The sequence below is a fragment of the Papilio polytes genome, unplaced genomic scaffold (assembly GCF_000836215.1).
Source record: "Papilio polytes unplaced genomic scaffold, Ppol_1.0 DF824135.1, whole genome shotgun sequence".
Lineage (NCBI taxonomy): Eukaryota > Metazoa > Arthropoda > Insecta > Lepidoptera > Papilionidae > Papilio > Papilio polytes.
In genome coordinates this window covers 3,420,644-3,437,390 of record NW_013525069.1, presented here as the reverse complement: position 1 = coordinate 3,437,390, position 16,747 = coordinate 3,420,644, and the positions used below count along the sequence as shown (strand labels likewise).

The 16,747-nt window shown below is 31.4% G+C and overlaps 4 protein-coding genes across 7 annotated transcripts; 2 read left to right on the top strand and 2 right to left on the bottom strand.

Annotated features, from left to right (window-relative positions):
• Positions 1-80: 80 nt before the first annotated feature.
• Positions 81-2,613, top strand: LOC106099301 (proteasomal ATPase-associated factor 1-like). Its single transcript, XM_013277812.1, has 6 exons — positions 81-380; positions 672-988; positions 1,066-1,282; positions 1,627-1,759; positions 1,924-2,088; positions 2,209-2,613. Exons 1-6 carry the CDS (start codon positions 325-327, stop codon positions 2,503-2,505), a joined length of 1,185 nt encoding a protein of 394 aa, XP_013133266.1. The 5' UTR covers positions 81-324; the 3' UTR covers positions 2,506-2,613.
• On the bottom strand, positions 2,593-6,868 carry LOC106099300 (protein PFC0760c-like). Of its 4 annotated transcripts, XR_001225371.1 has the most exons (10): positions 6,660-6,868; positions 6,351-6,417; positions 6,001-6,062; positions 4,788-5,912; positions 4,458-4,543; positions 4,339-4,388; positions 3,687-4,152; positions 3,459-3,530; positions 3,126-3,257; positions 2,593-3,034 (listed from the first exon to the last, which is right to left on the bottom strand). XR_001225371.1 is itself a non-coding variant. In XM_013277809.1 (5 exons), the coding sequence occupies exons 1-5, from the start codon at positions 6,717-6,719 to the stop codon at positions 4,649-4,651; spliced, it is 1,335 nt and encodes a 444-aa protein (XP_013133263.1). In that variant the 5' UTR covers positions 6,720-6,868; the 3' UTR covers positions 4,597-4,648. The 4 variants fall into 4 exon arrangements, 2 of the variants coding, with proteins under 2 accessions (XP_013133263.1, XP_013133265.1); XR_001225370.1 differs by having other exon boundaries at positions 3,687-4,388; XM_013277809.1 differs by lacking the exons at positions 2,593-3,034; positions 3,126-3,257; positions 3,459-3,530; ... (1 more) ...; positions 4,339-4,388; positions 4,458-4,543 and adding an exon at positions 4,597-4,746 and having other exon boundaries at positions 4,865-5,912.
• Positions 6,869-6,914: 46 nt separating this feature from the next.
• Positions 6,915-8,654, bottom strand: LOC106099303. Its single transcript, XM_013277814.1, has 4 exons — positions 8,100-8,654; positions 7,862-8,009; positions 7,372-7,472; positions 6,915-7,088 (listed from the first exon to the last, which is right to left on the bottom strand). The coding sequence occupies exons 1-4, from the start codon at positions 8,315-8,317 to the stop codon at positions 6,959-6,961; spliced, it is 597 nt and encodes a 198-aa protein (XP_013133268.1). The 5' UTR covers positions 8,318-8,654; the 3' UTR covers positions 6,915-6,958.
• A 245-nt stretch (positions 8,655-8,899) lies between these two features.
• LOC106099302 (alkaline ceramidase) lies at positions 8,900-15,875 on the top strand. Its single transcript, XM_013277813.1, has 5 exons — positions 8,900-9,171; positions 9,292-9,448; positions 9,739-9,838; positions 14,559-14,696; positions 15,346-15,875. Exons 1-5 carry the CDS (start codon positions 9,079-9,081, stop codon positions 15,665-15,667), a joined length of 810 nt encoding a protein of 269 aa, XP_013133267.1. The 5' UTR covers positions 8,900-9,078; the 3' UTR covers positions 15,668-15,875.
• Positions 15,876-16,747: the final 872 nt, after the last annotated feature.

The window sequence follows — 16,747 nt, the reverse complement described above, 5'->3', positions numbered from 1 at the left end:
CTTGTGAATAATTAAGTTAAAAAGGTCAACTAACATTTTTCTACATAACTAATCTGTGGATTTTATTGATTTTGACATTTGACATTTAAAATGTCAATAAAGAAACGAAGAGAAAAGTCAAAGTGAGATAGAATCAACATTAATATAATTCTAAACTTTATATTCGAATACTTGCGAGTCATGGTTTTACATGATTTGTTTTTACCAATTTTACTGCATTAAAGTTTCATCTTGCGCACAGAAACAGCTGTAGTTGAAGTTACTTGAAGTCAAGTATTGATATGAAATTTTAATGTTTGCCGGTTTGTAGAATTCAATAACAAAATGCCAAATACTTTGCCTGTTGTTACAATACAATGCGACTGGATAGATATTCTGAGGTAAGAATTTTTATTAAATGTTGTTAAGATGTAATAACTTTTATCTGATTGCCCGCGGCACAGTCCGGCGTATGCCAAATTTCAGCGAAATTCGTTTAGCCTTTTTGAAATATTTCGCCAGACATTTCAAACATCCACATAAAAATTCGCATTTATATTAGTAAGATAAAATTGTAACTGTCATGTCATTGTAAGTGAAGGTTTCCACTGCGAAAACAAATACAAAACATATTGTTATCTCACTCACTCTTAAAACACAGATTCAATTTAATTTCTTACTTTTCTTTACAGGCTTATGAAAGGTGAATTTTGGATATCATCAAAATGTAAAGATCAAACCAGCATCCATGACACAATAAAAACTTTAGTTAATCAAGCTGATGGAAAATTACAAATAAAATGTCCAGATAGTTATCAATATGTCTCTCATAGTAATTTGAGTCTTGTTTTAAAGCATTTAGGTTCAGGCTTAAAGGTGGCATTTGTTGCTCCAACCAAAACACATACTGTACATAAAAAAGCCTTGTTATCAATTAGCTCTGGTGAAAATGCTTTAGCAGTTTCATCTTGTGAGGAAGATAAACTGATCGTTTGGGATACTAGAACTGGTAAATTACTACTTTGTATGTTTAATAAATAATCTCTTTTAAGCAAAATACTAACTCTATTTTTTCTTGTATTTCAGATGAGATCCTTTTAGATTTAAAAGGTCATGGTGGACCAGTGTATAAATGCAGATTATTTCCATCAAATGTGGTTTTGATATCAGCCGGAGCTGATGGTTCTTGCAGGATTTGGTCTGCAGAGAGTGGGATAAATCCAGTCACATTGATTGGTCATAAAATGTCCATATCAGATTTAGCTATTATTGATAAAGGCAGAAATGTCCTAAGTGTTAGCAAGTAAGATATGTTTAAATTCAAACAAAGAACATGTTAAACTTATAGTAATCTAGCTGTCACTCATGAATTCTTCTGTGTGAAATTAAAAAAAAATAATAAAAAATGTAGCTCATGTGCCTTACCTATAATGTAGCTAGTTAATGATACAAGAATTTTAAAATCAGCTCAGTAGTGTTTGAGTTATTACAAATACATACAAAAATGCAAATATTTGCTCTTTATAAGATTAGTATAGATAATGACTTTAAACATTTCAAATGTAGACAATAGTGTCACAGTATGTACAATTTTGTTATTTGTTGGGCACTTTAGATACATAACTATTAATAGTGCATGTTTTTTAGAGATGGCACAGCAAAGTTATGGGATGTAGGTCAGTCTAGATGTATTGACAATATTCTGGAAGGGCATGGACCTATCAATTGCTGTGCTATAACCACCTCTGTTGATGAAGTTACCATAGACAATGATAGAGAGGTAATTCTTATTAATATTATAAATGTAAAAGTTTAGATGGATGGATGTTTGTTAGAATTTGTAGCCTAAACAGCTGAACAGATCTTGTTTATGTGTTAATTACAACTTATTTAAGAAATACTATAAAACAATTAATATAATCTTGTTTATCTTGTCTTTTTTAGATTGGTACTGGCAACAAATTGCTAGTTGCTGGTTATGAAAGTGGGTTAATTATCTGTGCCCATGTTGGCAAGAGAACAGAATTATACAAAGTTCAACTGGATTCTTCTGTAAATGCTTGTATAATTATTGATCAAGTTATTATTGCTGGCTGTAGCAATGGAAAGGTATGTTCTGCTTAAAAAGTTTGCCAGCTTTTTCATAATAATCTGTTACATTATAAAAAAAATCACGCCTCTTTTTTGTAAAATAATTGTATATGCAATAATTGATTAATTAATTTTCAGATTGTTTTTACACATCTTCAAGATGGTTCTATAATAAAAGAATTACATGAATCTAATAATCCGATCTTAAGTCTGACAACACTGGTCAATAATATGTTTATAGTGGGTCGCCAGGATGGGACATGTACAGTGTTCTCTATGAATGAATCCCACATTGCTATACGAGTTCAACTTACTGGATCTGACTGTGATGGAATAAGAGACATAGCATTTAACGGTAAATGGATTCTGGCAGCTTGTAGAGATGGCAACATCAGGAAGTATGACTTCAACCAAATAACTGTTCACTATAAGTGATATTTAAAATAAGAACTACCCTCAAATCCCTATTCAATAAGAATTAATGAACAAGTTTCTTGTATTAATAAAATATGAATACCATAATAAATTCTTATTTGTTTATTATTTTTTTGTTTGACAATTATTACAGCAGTCACACACTTGATGTTTTGTTGCACCATTCTAAAACAAATAATGTTAATTCAAAATCGGACAGAGAATTATAAACATTTAGAACTGCCACTAAAATTAGAGCCACAAAATATCACTAAATAAGATCATCTTTTATCTTGGATCAAATTACATAGTTAAGAACTGCTAATCTTATGGCCCTAGACTTGGGATATAAAGATAATGAGTAACCCTTTATCATAGATTAAACAATTTCTAACCTTAATATCATGATAATACTTTTTATAACTTTTTAATCCATCCAGATTACGCTGTTTCATATCCCTCCATAAAATTGTGTCTTGTTTGATATTTCTGTGCAACATTTTCCATTTCATTCTATTCTTTTCGATTGATTTTAAACTATTGTAACTTCCTAAATGTATAAATAATACGAGTTATGTAATATTGTAATAAACTAATTCAAATTTTAATAACAATAAACATTTTACATGTTACATATTTACCTCTTTGCTTGAGATATGTAATACATTTGCATGTAGAATTAATCCAAGAGCTCCATGTTTCTAAATTTTCGATAACATTTTCTAAACCTTTGCACCATTTTAAAATTTCGTATGCATCTATTTTTAGTATACCTACAAATATCACATTGATATAACAGTTAAATTTAAATGTAGCGGTATTCAATATTTCTCCTATTATAAAAAAATTGCCTAAAACATACATGACCGCTAGATTTTGTTGTTCAGTGGTTACGTATTTGGTTTTACATTCTAGTCTCCTGAGACGCTTAGTGGAAAAAGGTCTAAGAGAGGAAATATTCTTAAAATGCATACCATTCTGGTTTAATTTTGTTTTTTGTTCCGACGAGAAGAATTTTTCACATGAGTACGCGTCTGGTCTTTGTTCTGTAAATGTAAGGGTTGCATTAAATATATTACCTTTTGAAATTACTCGTTCGTTTACGGTTTGTTTTGTTATATTTTGATTACATAATAGTAAGCTATTACGATATAAGCGACATAATATGTCAGGGATTAAAATATCTGTTTTCTTTTACTTACCGTTTTTAAGACCATCGCCTCTGTCTTCCTTTGAAATTACGTCAAAAGGTTCAGTAATTAATTCCGCTTTTTTAACACTATCTTCAGGTTTCAATTGTTTAATACCAGTTTTATTTTCATTAATTTTGTTCTTCGCAATATTTCTTTTGTCGGAAACTTTTTTTCTCTCCGTTTTATTCGGTGTATTATCCTTCTTCAACAACCTATTATCTTTTCTTGGTTTTTCTTTGTCTTTGATTGTCTTAACAATTATCTTTTCAGGTTTTTTATCAACATTTACAGGTTTATTAGGGATTTTCCCCTTTTGGTCTTTCAATTTATTTTTATCAATGACTCGTGGTTTCATATCATATTTCGTTTCGCTAACTTTTCTTTCTTTTTTAATTTGTTTCTTCTCTTCAAATACTTTACGCTGTGGTTTATCATTTTTCTTTTTTTCTTCTGTTCCTACTATCTTACTTTCATTCTGAAATTGTGCAAGTAACATATCGTTGATATTGCTGTTACCCATTGACATCGAAGTAAGTTGTACATTTATTAGCATTTCTGAATTTTGTGAGGATACATAGCTACTTTCAGACGATATCCGTTTTTCATCTAATTCAAAAATTTTACCTAACGATGTAACTGATTTATTTACACTTGCAGTTACCTTAACTATAGGTAGGGCAATGTTTTGTGGCCACGATTCATCAGCATTTGCTGAAAGTGGTAAAAGAACATTTAAATTATGTTTTAAATGTAATATTTAGTTGTAACAAATACACTTACATAGTAAATTTTCATTTGGTGGAGCGAAGTCGATGTTAAAGTTTAAGTAATCACTTGACGGTTTTTGTAGTATCAACTGCTGGCTACTGTGAATAAGTAAGATATATTTAAAAACTATTTTTGTACAACAAAAAATTAATTACATTAACGTTCTACGAAAGAGAAATCACGATAGGATAACTTCCACGAAATCAAATGAAGTGTATTCTGTAAAACGAGAAAAGTATGTTAGTTAAATAACCAAATGAATACCTTAATTCTGATAATAATTTTTTGTTCACACCAATGTCTGAAAAAGATAATGTATTTAAGAAAATAATAATTAAACACCTTTTTATTCCTTCTACTTAGCTTCTAAAGCATCCTGAATAAAAAAAATCTTGACGATGATATTTAAACTTTATTACCCATATCAATAGCTGAAAATTTTACTTTTTTGTTTTCTTCGTTTGTTTCTCTTTCATCAAGCGTAGATTCGAGGGCAAAGTTTTCTAAAATTGTTAGTAGAAGATCTTGAACGATTAGCTCTCCTTCATTGATTTTATCTGATAAACTTAAATCTCCGTTTTCCTCGTATTCCTCGTCTTCGATTTGGGTAAAGTCCTGTCGTTCCTGTTTACTTTCGTTATCATTTACTACTGCTTCATTTTGTAAGTCCTCTTTTTCGTTATTCAATTGATTTTCAATTCCTAGAGATTCTTGCTTAGCGACCTCTGTATCATTTGGTTTCGTATAATTATCATCTAATATACTTGGCTCAGAACCAAAAACACCAGTATTTAATAAATCATTAATTATTTGTTTAATTATGCCTTCGTTTTTAATTAATTCATTCTGTAATTCATTAATTTTTGGGTCGTCTCCTTTATCGACGTCGTTTTCAATTGTTTCATGGTCTAATTCATTAATTATTCGGTCATCTCCTTTGTCTTCCATATCTACATCGGATATTTCTGATTGTTCAGTTATATTTAAGTCTTCGTCTCCATTGACATTATTTTCTTGTGATCCAGAATCTTCAGTAACTTGCAGTTTATTGTTAGTATTTTCTTCAAGTTGTGAAATCGTTTCTATCGCTTCTTCATCAGCGATGTATGTTTCATTTTTAAACGTACTGTCAGCAATTAAGTTATCTATAATTTGATCTACTAGCTTATTTAGTTCTCCTCTAACGTTATCTAAAACATGATCACTGTCACTACGAATACTAAGCAGGTCTACCGATTGCTCATCATTTGCGATTTCCCCAGATAGTAAATAATCATGGTTTTCTAGAATTTGCTGTTCTGCGTCTTCTAATACATTAGTGTAGATATCAACAATTAACTCGTTAATATTTATTTCTGTTGTATTATTACTGAGTTCTTCGGTACTTTTATTCTTTGATAAATGTGATGATAAGTCATCTTCGGATATTTTTTCCTCAGGCTCAACTATAGGCGGCACACATGTGATCTGAAATTGAATAATGTATAAATGTTGGAAAATATCTGCTAATGATATCAGTGTTACCAAAGTGATCTAAATAATAATTAAAAATCACCAGAACTTCGTCCACTAAGTCGTCAATTAAATCTAATACAGGTCCTTCCTCTTCCTCTAGGTCTGAAAAAATACATTTTTTCCTCATTGATTTAATCGTAGTAATAAATCTTTTTTTTTTAATTATTGTACATTAAATTCGCCCGCGACTCCTCCTCGTGAAATAAAAAAAAAACAAAAGCATGTAGCCCATTGGTCTATCTATATCTATGCCAAATTTTATCGAGATCCATTCAGCCGTTTAAGCTACAAACTAATAAACGTCCATTCATTTAAACTTTCGCAATTATAATATTAGTAAGAGTAAGATTAAATATGAATGAAATTAAGATTTTTTTAAAACTTTATTACCTAAAAGATTTTCTTCTAATAATTTGCACTCGGATTCATCCAATACTGTATCAATCCACACTGTAACCTGTCGATTAAATTATTTTGCTGCATTATTATGACTTTAACTATGTATATTTTCATTATGATATATGGCACACACATTTTAACATGTGTTATGTTTCTCAGATATGTACGACCTCCAGACCTTTAAAGCTGTGTAAATAATGTTTAAACGAATACCCATAGAGACAAGAGTTGCCTGTGAGTTTAAGACCGCGTAATAGTAAAAGTTTTAAAATTATTTTGATTCATTTTGAAATAACTTACTTGTCGCGAAATTTCCTCTAATATTACTTTATTTCTGATCGCTTTTTGATGTGATTTCATTTTACTTCGTAATATCGCGTCCAATTCTTCTTTAACGACGTTATTGATTTTAGCTAACCTGGGTCAAAACAGTTATTTGCAGATACTGTTATAAATGAATAAAAATTTATCAATCAAAATATGTTTTCTATGCAGTATAGGTTTAAGTTTTTTATTTGTTTTTAAAATGTAACTGCTAACAAACCTTCAACTTCTGCGTCGTTGTTTTATTAAAAATATGTGTAATTAAGGTAAATGGATTACCTATAATTAAGCGATAAATTCATTGGCTGTCTCAATTTCAGAGCTATTTTGTATCCAAAGATTGCGCAAAACATCTTTAGTTCTTTCATACGATTGTTTTCGGCAACTGAGTGCGACTTTTTAATTCTATTAACAAATATGTGTATCAATTGCTTTGGTATTACAACAGTTAGAATTATCTGATAAGTTTATCTATTTAGATATTAAGTAAGTATTCTTGAGCAAACGTGATGGAAAACTATCCAATAATCCTTAGGAGAGCAAAAGCAAAACGGAGACACCAATCTGATCAATAACCATTCTGGTAGTAATCTTTACAAGTTGGAGAATATGGATCGGATCTCTCTAATGAAAGAAGAAATCTCAGTTCAACTAACGAAACGCTCTTAATATAGTGAAAAGAACTTGCCTGTTTCGTGGCTTTCTTTTTCTACTTTCAAAACAATTCACAGCATCAGCAATTAGTACTATTGGTTTTTGATCCATCACTCTTTGTTTAAGACGCTCTACCTAAAGAATTAACAGAAAATACCGTTCAAACATTTAGAAAGAAAATGTATGCCTACAAATAGTATGCAAGAACAACATTCGTAAATTGGTTCAATTAAGTTACGTCGTTGTGATAATGAAACTTGTGAACAAAAATTAATATCCTGGATTAAACCATGTAATGAGCTTGGTTTTATCACAATTACTCATTCTGTGCTGATAATATAGAAGCCTTTCGCTTCCTTTATTATCAAAAACCGATATAGCTTATGTTTTAAAGAAAAATCGTTTTACCTAAGGAAAATGCATGAAAACGCTTATTTTTCATACATAGTACTATAAAATCCATAATTTTCAAACTAATAGGACATAATTTCTTGATTTTAGAATGAATTTAGTACCGTACTGACCATAAAATTAGGAATAACTGTGGCATTAGTTCGCCAAGTATCAATACACTGCCGTTTAGTAGGTACAGCTAACTCCGCGATCCTCATTGGACATCTTTTTGGAGACTTTCTCCTTTTGGTCTTCCTGGTTTTGATACATACAGGCTTTCTGTAATCAAGCACTACACTAGTTACGTTTTTTCGGTCAAGACCAGCGAGGTAGCTAGGATTTTTACTAATTTCATTGAAGAAATTTTACCTAAGAACTTGATGTATTTGATTCGACTTTGATGTTGATGGCTCATCGTAATTGTAATTAAAGGTATCGTATAGATCTTTATCATTTTTCTGTTTGAGTTTTTGCTGGCGAAGGATCGCGCCTTTAGATATTTCTTTAAGTACTGTTACATCACTCCACTGATCTATAAAATTTAACTCACTGCTGGCACTATTGTTAAGCGAATCTTCGTTATTCATTGCCAAAAAATGTTTTAAAGTGAATACAAGAAATTTTCATTTTATAGGGGACAATTCAAAATCTATGTGCCCGTGAAATATACTTTTTGTGTACATATAACAAAAACAAGGGGTTTTAACGCGGAAGAAGTTATAGCTTTAATTGTGACGAAACAATCGACTGTATTACTGATTATTGGATACACAATTATTATTAACATTAGGATAATCCTAGTTCAGAACTATCAGTGGATTACCAAAAATGGTGACCTCAAGTTAATCTGAAACTACAATAGATTATGTTAAACAAGATTTTTTTAGAGTTTTACTAACAAATACAATAAAGTAGTCTTGTAAGTATTTTAATAAATCGCTATCCATTAACTCTAATATTTGTTGGCTCTACGGACAAAATTCCACTACCGTTAAGATTGTCTGCAATTTAAAAATTGAAACGTCAGTGGTCTGGCAAGTTCTTGACAGAAACAGATGATTTTGTTGTTTGTTAAGTTGTCAATGTCACTTATCTTTATCTCTCTGACAACTGTCAATTCAGTTTGCAACAAATTCGCGTGCAGTCGACCCGAATACCAATAAGATTTAAAACTTGCGTATTTTTTATTTCTATTCTTAATTTTTGTATGAAAAATACTTTGTAATGCATTAAATAAAATATTTCAAGTTAGTGTTTTCTACGCGAGCCTCGATCGTTGTTGTATTTTAGTTAGTGTTTACAAATTTCTTTCTTTTTCGGTGTAAACAAAGAAACAGGAATTGTAAAAATGTGGTCGCATTTAGAACGAGGAAGTTCACCTGTAGATTGGTGCGAATCCAATTATTCTATTTCTCCAGTTATAGCAGAATTTTTTAACACTGTAAGTATTGTTTTGATTGGGTTTTGTAATTCGAAAAATAATTTAATATGATGTACTTTCCTTCAAAAGGAATAAAAATTAGTAGTTGTTTTTTCATACTTAATATATGTTTATTTACAGGTAACAAACGTAATTTTCTTCTTGTTTCCGCCTGTATTAATCCATCTTTTTCAAGAATATTCTAAATTCGTCAACCCTGCAATTAATGTGTTGTGGGTCCTGTTGATGGTTGTTGGCTTAAGTTCAGCTTATTTTCATGCTACTCTCAGCTTAGTTGGTAAGTGATATCTGAACTTCAATTTTAATTAAATGTACAAGAATGCAATGGCTTTTGTTAGTGTAAATTATTGAAATGTCAAATAAAATTCGCCATACTTAAATAATTTATTTCAAGGTAATAATTAAAAATTTTCTCTGTTTAATATGTGTAAAAAGTTGCAGTATATGAGGCCTTACTGGCTAAATTGCTATTTTTAGCATTTTTAAATACATTTTAGTCTAGTAAAATAATTTGATTTACAGTATTATTTTTTTAATTCTTTCAATTTAAATGATAAATATTTTTAGGCCAGTTACTGGATGAGCTAGCTATTCTGTGGGTTTTCATGGCTGCTTTTGCAATGTTCTTCCCCAAGCGGTATTTTCCAAAATTTTTGGGTGGAAACAGGTATGTATATTGCTATTTATATTCTAAGACATTGTATTGCATAATCCTACTAAAGCTTCAATTGTCTATTTTAATTTTGTAAAAAAAAGTTGTTTTCATAGAACTCATTTTATTTGTTTAAATTATGTAGATACGGTTAACATTTTCTATTTTACTTTATTTTTACTAACTAATTAGAAAAATTATGACAATACAAGAGTAGATTCTATCTTTTCATTCTTCTTCCCACTTCTACCAGTTTAGGGGGTACTAGCGCCCTGGGCGATATTTCTACCGCGCCCCCTTTGTTAGCGCCCTGGGCATTATCTAACTCCATCCATAACACGCACTTTGATTCTGTCTGTGTTATTCAATACTTTTAGTAACAGTACTTAAGTCCTGTTTGCGAAAGAAAACCGAGGCCCAATTTGAAAGCCGAAAATGTCTAGTGAATGACTTCTCAATTGGATGATTGTACAACTTTTATATGTTAAATTTGTTGATTGATTCATTGTCAAGGTGTGGGAGTCTAGGCAATCCTACAGATCATGTAATCTATGAAAAGATTATACTAGTTCTATCGCAGTCTTTTACGTGTATATTTGTTCCTTGGTAAATACATCGTGAAAGATGTATACAACATTTGGAAGTCAGTGGTAGAGCCCGCTTTAACATATTCGCACGAATGGGTCGTCTCGCCTGGTGCAATACCACCACCACACAGAAGACAGGCGTGAAGTGGGAGAAAATTCACGTTTCGTCTGATGAATGTGGTGCAAGAGGTCCAACTTTAGTCTCTTTTCCTTCCGCTTTAGGGAACGGGGATTTGACGGTTGAGAAGACGTATAGGAAGGAGAAACATCCTCTTTATGTGCGTGTCCTCCTCTGTCGATTAAGGGTAGGCAACGCTTCCGCTGTTGTGAATTTCTATGGGCAAAAGTCGCTTTGCCATTTGGCAGATTCAGATGGACGCTTGCTCGTTTGTCACCTTATGATATAAAAAAGTCAGAATAGCGTATTTTAGTCCATGTCTTGACTTATGTTATCAGTTGATTGTAATACCAGTAATTAAATCGCGTAATTAACTATCATCTTCTAGCGTGTACCTTTCGCTGTTTGGCTGAAGTCGTTGATTAAAAACTTAGATTGTGGCCAGTTGCGTATTACGAGTTTCTTTGCCTAATCTAAAAAAAAAACGAAGCGTTATAATAAATGTTGTAAACGCAAGTTCTTTATACTTTTATGCATTACCTATGAATTGTTGTAAAAATAGGCAAATCAGTTATTTATCGTTCAATCTAATCGATTACGTTCGTTCATAAGTGTATTTAATAATATTATTCAGAACATTGTAGTTGCCACGGCTTTAGTGTGACAAATTATGTTTTTATAGCACACGGCATATTAAACAGGGCCACTTTGATTCTAATAATCCATACATGAATATAGTTTTATAAACTTAGTGTATTGTGACTCAAGCCTCAAGGCTATGCGGGAAGTTATAGTACTACAACTCAAGTGAAGTCGTGTGAAAACAAATGCTCCCATAATCGCTTTCCGCTCTTCATTTAATTGATAACATTTTTTCCGTTTTGATTCCAAATTTGTTTTAAATACGTTCAAATCATTACTGATTATACGAGTAGCGGCTTCCTATTAGTTAAAGAAAGAAAAATAATATAATGCAATGATAATAAAATATACAAAATTGCTTTTAAAAAGATTTGAATGCTTTTATGGATAATGCGTAACATTTATTAAGTGAAGTTTCATCGTCGAAATATATGTATAAACACATATTGCCATCTCTTTCATTTGTCTTAGAAAGGACAGAGATAAACAATGTGTTTGACAGTGGTGGAAATTCACGCTACATACTACGCACTTTCCTTGAAGGGAGTGCATTGCGTTGTATCAACATCTATTTCTGTCGCGAAATGTTGCGTAAACATGATTGCGATTTAAAAAAAAAAGTCCGTCGTAGTTGTTTCATCACCGTAACGAAACACTTCGTATTTAATACGTCAAATGTGTCGCTACTGTGTTCGCTTTATTAAACTAAATTCAGGTACAACTTGACCACAATAATATGATATAAACCGAGAACGAGTAGTCAGCTTGTACAGTTAACACGTTAAAAATATTGAGTTATGTAGCTTCTCTCAAAGCCACATTTTCACATTATATGTACGAGTAAACACATGAAAATCGAACGTATTGAAAACAAATCGCTTAAAAACATATGCATGTATATAGCGCGAACACGCTCGTAATATTATTTTTATAGTTATTATTTACATTCGATAAAGATAACTAACTGCATTGGTGTTCAGCTAGTTAAAGTTATTTTATTTCACGGCAATAGATGCTTCGTCAATTAGTCCACGTTAACCTTCACGGTTCTTTTTGAATCGATAACATTGCACGCTATGAATACATTTATAGCTTACGTATGCTATTTGAACGTTACTGGTAATTCGTTAATTACGTTATGAATACAACTGTTTAGCAGTGTTCAGCAATTCATAATTGTTTACGGAAATAAACAGAAGTAGAAAACGTTTTATCGTCTCCCTCATTTTTATTGAATAAGAAAGAGATACTAACATGTTTAGCACCAAGGACGGATCCAGCTTTGGCGCCAGTCGTGGTCAAGTCAAGCGCTTGACAAAATATGTAAATATACTTTGTTAAGCTCTTAACCAATCAGCTCAGGGGAGTCATGACCCCCATGAACTCCCCCTACTGGATCTGCCGTTGTTTTGCATACGAGTGTAGCCGAAATCCACTGTTGTAGCCTCGATTGGCTTTTTCTTTTTGCATATGTTGTACCATACCCCTTTCAAGACCTCAAGATTGTTTATTCCAAAATTTTATTTTTTAACTCCTTAGAATGTGCAAGTATACTTGTTTACGCATCTTTAATTATTTTAAGTTGACAAAAAATTGATATACGTTTGAAATGGTACAGCGATTCAACTCAACGTAACAAAAACTTGAAAATCAAGTCTCGGTGAGAATGTAACACTGTTTTAACAATAAAATAACAACTTTTGTAATATGCGTCATCAGTATGTAATATGAACACTGAATATAAATGTAAAGTAAGAAAATGAACAGTAATACAAGTTGTTTAATGCAACTGATCTTTGCCTTCGACATTTTATATTGCTTAGAACAATCGAAATTACTTTAATTTGAATGACTTTTTCACATAATTAAAGAAAAAAAGGTAGAATAATTCCCAGTTATAGTTTTACAGAGGATTGTGATAATAATTACAAAGATTCTATATAACTTATAGATAACTAGCTTTCGCCCGCGACTCCGTTCGCGTGGAAGTAGAATAAACAAAAGTGAGTAGCCTATTTGTTCTTCCAGACTATCCTCTACGTCTATGCCAAATTTCATCTAGATCCGTTCAGCTGTTTAGGCTACAAACTCTAACAAACATCCATCCATCTATCCATGTAAACTTTTACATTTATAATATTAGTAAGATTTTTTTTGTATAAATGCGTCAACCCTATTCAGTTTGCATGTCTGTGCCCCTATATCAAGCACGTCATCTAAGCGTACTTGAATTCTAAATCACCCTTGCCCCGGTGCATCGAGTGCTCGTGTACCGATTATATTGTCATTTTACGCCGTTACTAATTTGATAAGAATTACCAACATTTATTGTTAATGCACGATTTGCTAGATTTACACCATTTCGGTTCAACTGCGTATGTTCTAGGCGTAGTGTTTTGTTTATCGAGAACGTTTGACGTCACACATATCCGAGAAAAACATAACACATTTTTGGATTTTCATATATGTTTTGTGTGTGTGTGATTTAAATTAATTATATCTTAATGTAATTTTCATGTATTTTAACAAAAACTACACTGAACGTATAGTTTTTAATGTAATAAACATTTTTAATTCGGGGATTTTCCTACGCATATCATATGATTATCATTTTAATAATTGACCGATTAAACTTTGTTTGTAAATGTATTATCGATGACATACTTTGAAAACGTATTATCCTTTGTTATGTTATCTAAACTTCCTAAGTACGCATAAAAATTATTACCTTACATTATCTATTTTTATATACTTTGTTGTATACGTTTGCCCATATGGGCTTTGTTGTGCACGCTTGTCCATATTCCCATATGAGCAAGCGCGCCCAACCAAACTCAATGAACAAAGCACAGACTATTTAACAAAACTATTTAACTACGGCTTTGACGCCAAAAATCAAACAAATAAATGGGACCCAACTGTAACACTATCTTTCGGATAAAAAAGGAATTATCAAAATTGGTCCACCATCGGCGAAGTTATGCCGTAACACATATAAAAAAATTAAAACATACAAACGAATTGAGTACCTAATAATAATGATCAACATGAAAAATTAAATTTTGTAGTATTAGATCTTGTCAGTCGTCTAGCAATTTTGCCATTAATTTATTAAAGTAATTGCTAAAAGTGGCTTTTATATTGATTGATCAGATTGACTTAGATGGCGTGGCAGTGCCCCGTTAATTCGAACACAACTTAACCCTTATATGCATGATGATGCATTTATACATCAGTCTTCTTTCCACACCTTATAGATTATTTAAAAAAAGAATTGTCTTTATTCTTCCCTTGATCTATGTTAAATTTACTACCCGTTTCGATTTAGGTTATTTTCAAAAGAAAAAATCACGCATAAGGGTTAACCGGCCTCTTAATATATTTCCAGGAGGTTGCTGTCGTTTTACTGCAGCTTGTTCGCTGTGTTGTCGACTGGTTTCCTGGTGATGCACCCTGCAGCCAATGCCTTTGCCCTGATGACCCTCGTAGCGCCGGCTCTGTTCTTCTTATACAAGGAACTCAACAGGTAAGTTCAATGACTGAGAGCAATAACCCGACGGACTTTTTAATGTTCAGAATTTACCGTTACTTTGCTGTCTTTGGTATAGTTAATGAAAATGCAGAATTGTTTATATAATTGTGATTTATTATGAAGTTATTTGCATACATATGTATATAGCTTATTATCTACGTTTAGTACTGCTGCAGAAGTATATTATGCGCATTCAGTGAGAACAATACGCAGTACTGATATCATACCAAATATCACGAAGTCTATAAAATCTTGGCGCGTCGTTAACAATTATTTTTATTTACGAGAATAATGTTTTTTTACGTTTAATTATTGCACAACATTAGTTTTTATTACATGGAAAAAATATTAAATATTTTTCTTTATCTTGAGGATACATTAAAGAAGTATCGCTATATGTTGCGCTTGAAATCCTTCCAAAATATACAAAGCGTAAAAAACCTTGACTTTGTCCAGAGTCCAGTAACGAATTCTTGTATCTGGTATATTATGTAATACCGTTTTGCTCCAAGAGAATAGCGTCCTAGTTATTGGTTCATTGCATTAAAAGTTTTATTTTATTCTTTTGTCTTCATATTATTTGGTCGGAAGTATGATTTAAAGTTTTAATTCTAAGAAAATTAAAATTTATGTTTGTTTTCAGAGTAAAATGCCCTCGTGTATACAGACTAGGTCTGCGCTGCATGGCTGTTTGCTTACTGGCTATGTTCTGCTGGATCATTGACAGAATGTTCTGCGACGCGTGGCTCTCCATCGACTTCCCCTACCTGCACGGAGTCTGGCACATACTTATCTTCATAGCCAGTTATACAGCGCTAGTTCTCGGCGCGTACTTCAATGTGTCAGAAGAAAGACCCGAACAGAAACCCCAACTGAGGTATTGGCCGAGAAACGACTTCGAACTAGGTATACCTTATATTGCAATCAAACATCCTCGCAAGAAAGATAAGAATTTAACTATCTAGGTTATTTTTAGTCTGTGTGATTTATATGCACGTAATTAAGCCGGTGTTGCAATATAAAAGTGTTTTTAGCTTTTGATGTGGATCTGCTTTTTTTTTTATAAACTGCCAGTTTAGATACAAAGTTTTTTTTTCGCTTTAACACCTTGTGCAATGAGTCTGACTAATTTTTATATGAATTATTATAAATAATTAACAATCAGTTATTATTAAAAAAAAATATTGTAGTCATTTATGATTGGATACATAATTGAGTCGCGCAAACACGAAATAAGATATTGATATGTATTGTAGAAGAGAAATAATTACTTTTTAACATTTTATTAGGCGACAGTTTAAAATAAAAAGGTTTTGTAAATGGTTTTGGTTTATTTGTATTCTAGATTTTATTTATTTTGTCTTATTTTTGAAATCGGCAAAACTTGTATATTTGTTTAAATTGATCTCTTTGATTAATATTTATTAATTAAATCAAATTAAAATTTTTCAGTATTTTCTTGCAATTTTATATTAGAATTTTCCAAAGTTCATTTACGTTTATATGTAAAGTTCTAGTGCCAATCTGTGATTGTTTAGACTTAATATATTTATATTGGTATTTTGTGCAGATATGTGTGCTTTTAGTTTGTCTAAATAAGATTGATTAGTTTGATAAATGACGCACATGAAGTATCGAATAAAATTTGTATAAAGGGAAATGCCGTACTTAATAGACGGGTATCATAGTGACGAAGAAACACGCATAGCGAATAACTATGAACTATCGATATTCCGTTTATATAACATTTATCCAACATAACTAAAATTATAATTTAATTAGAGTAATGAATATAGTGTAGAGAATATAGTGATGACAATAATAATAGCGAAATCCAATTCGATTATGTAGTAACAATAAATATTTATTAACTCATTCTTTATTTTGCTTTCATAGGTCATTATTAATTTGAATAAAAAATGGGTTTATTTTAACCTATAAGTTCTATGAGAAAAAACTGAAAAGATTCATAACTTTTACACAACCTAATAAATTGTTAAATGACTTGTCGAACTAATCACCCTTATTTAGACAAAGCATAAGTA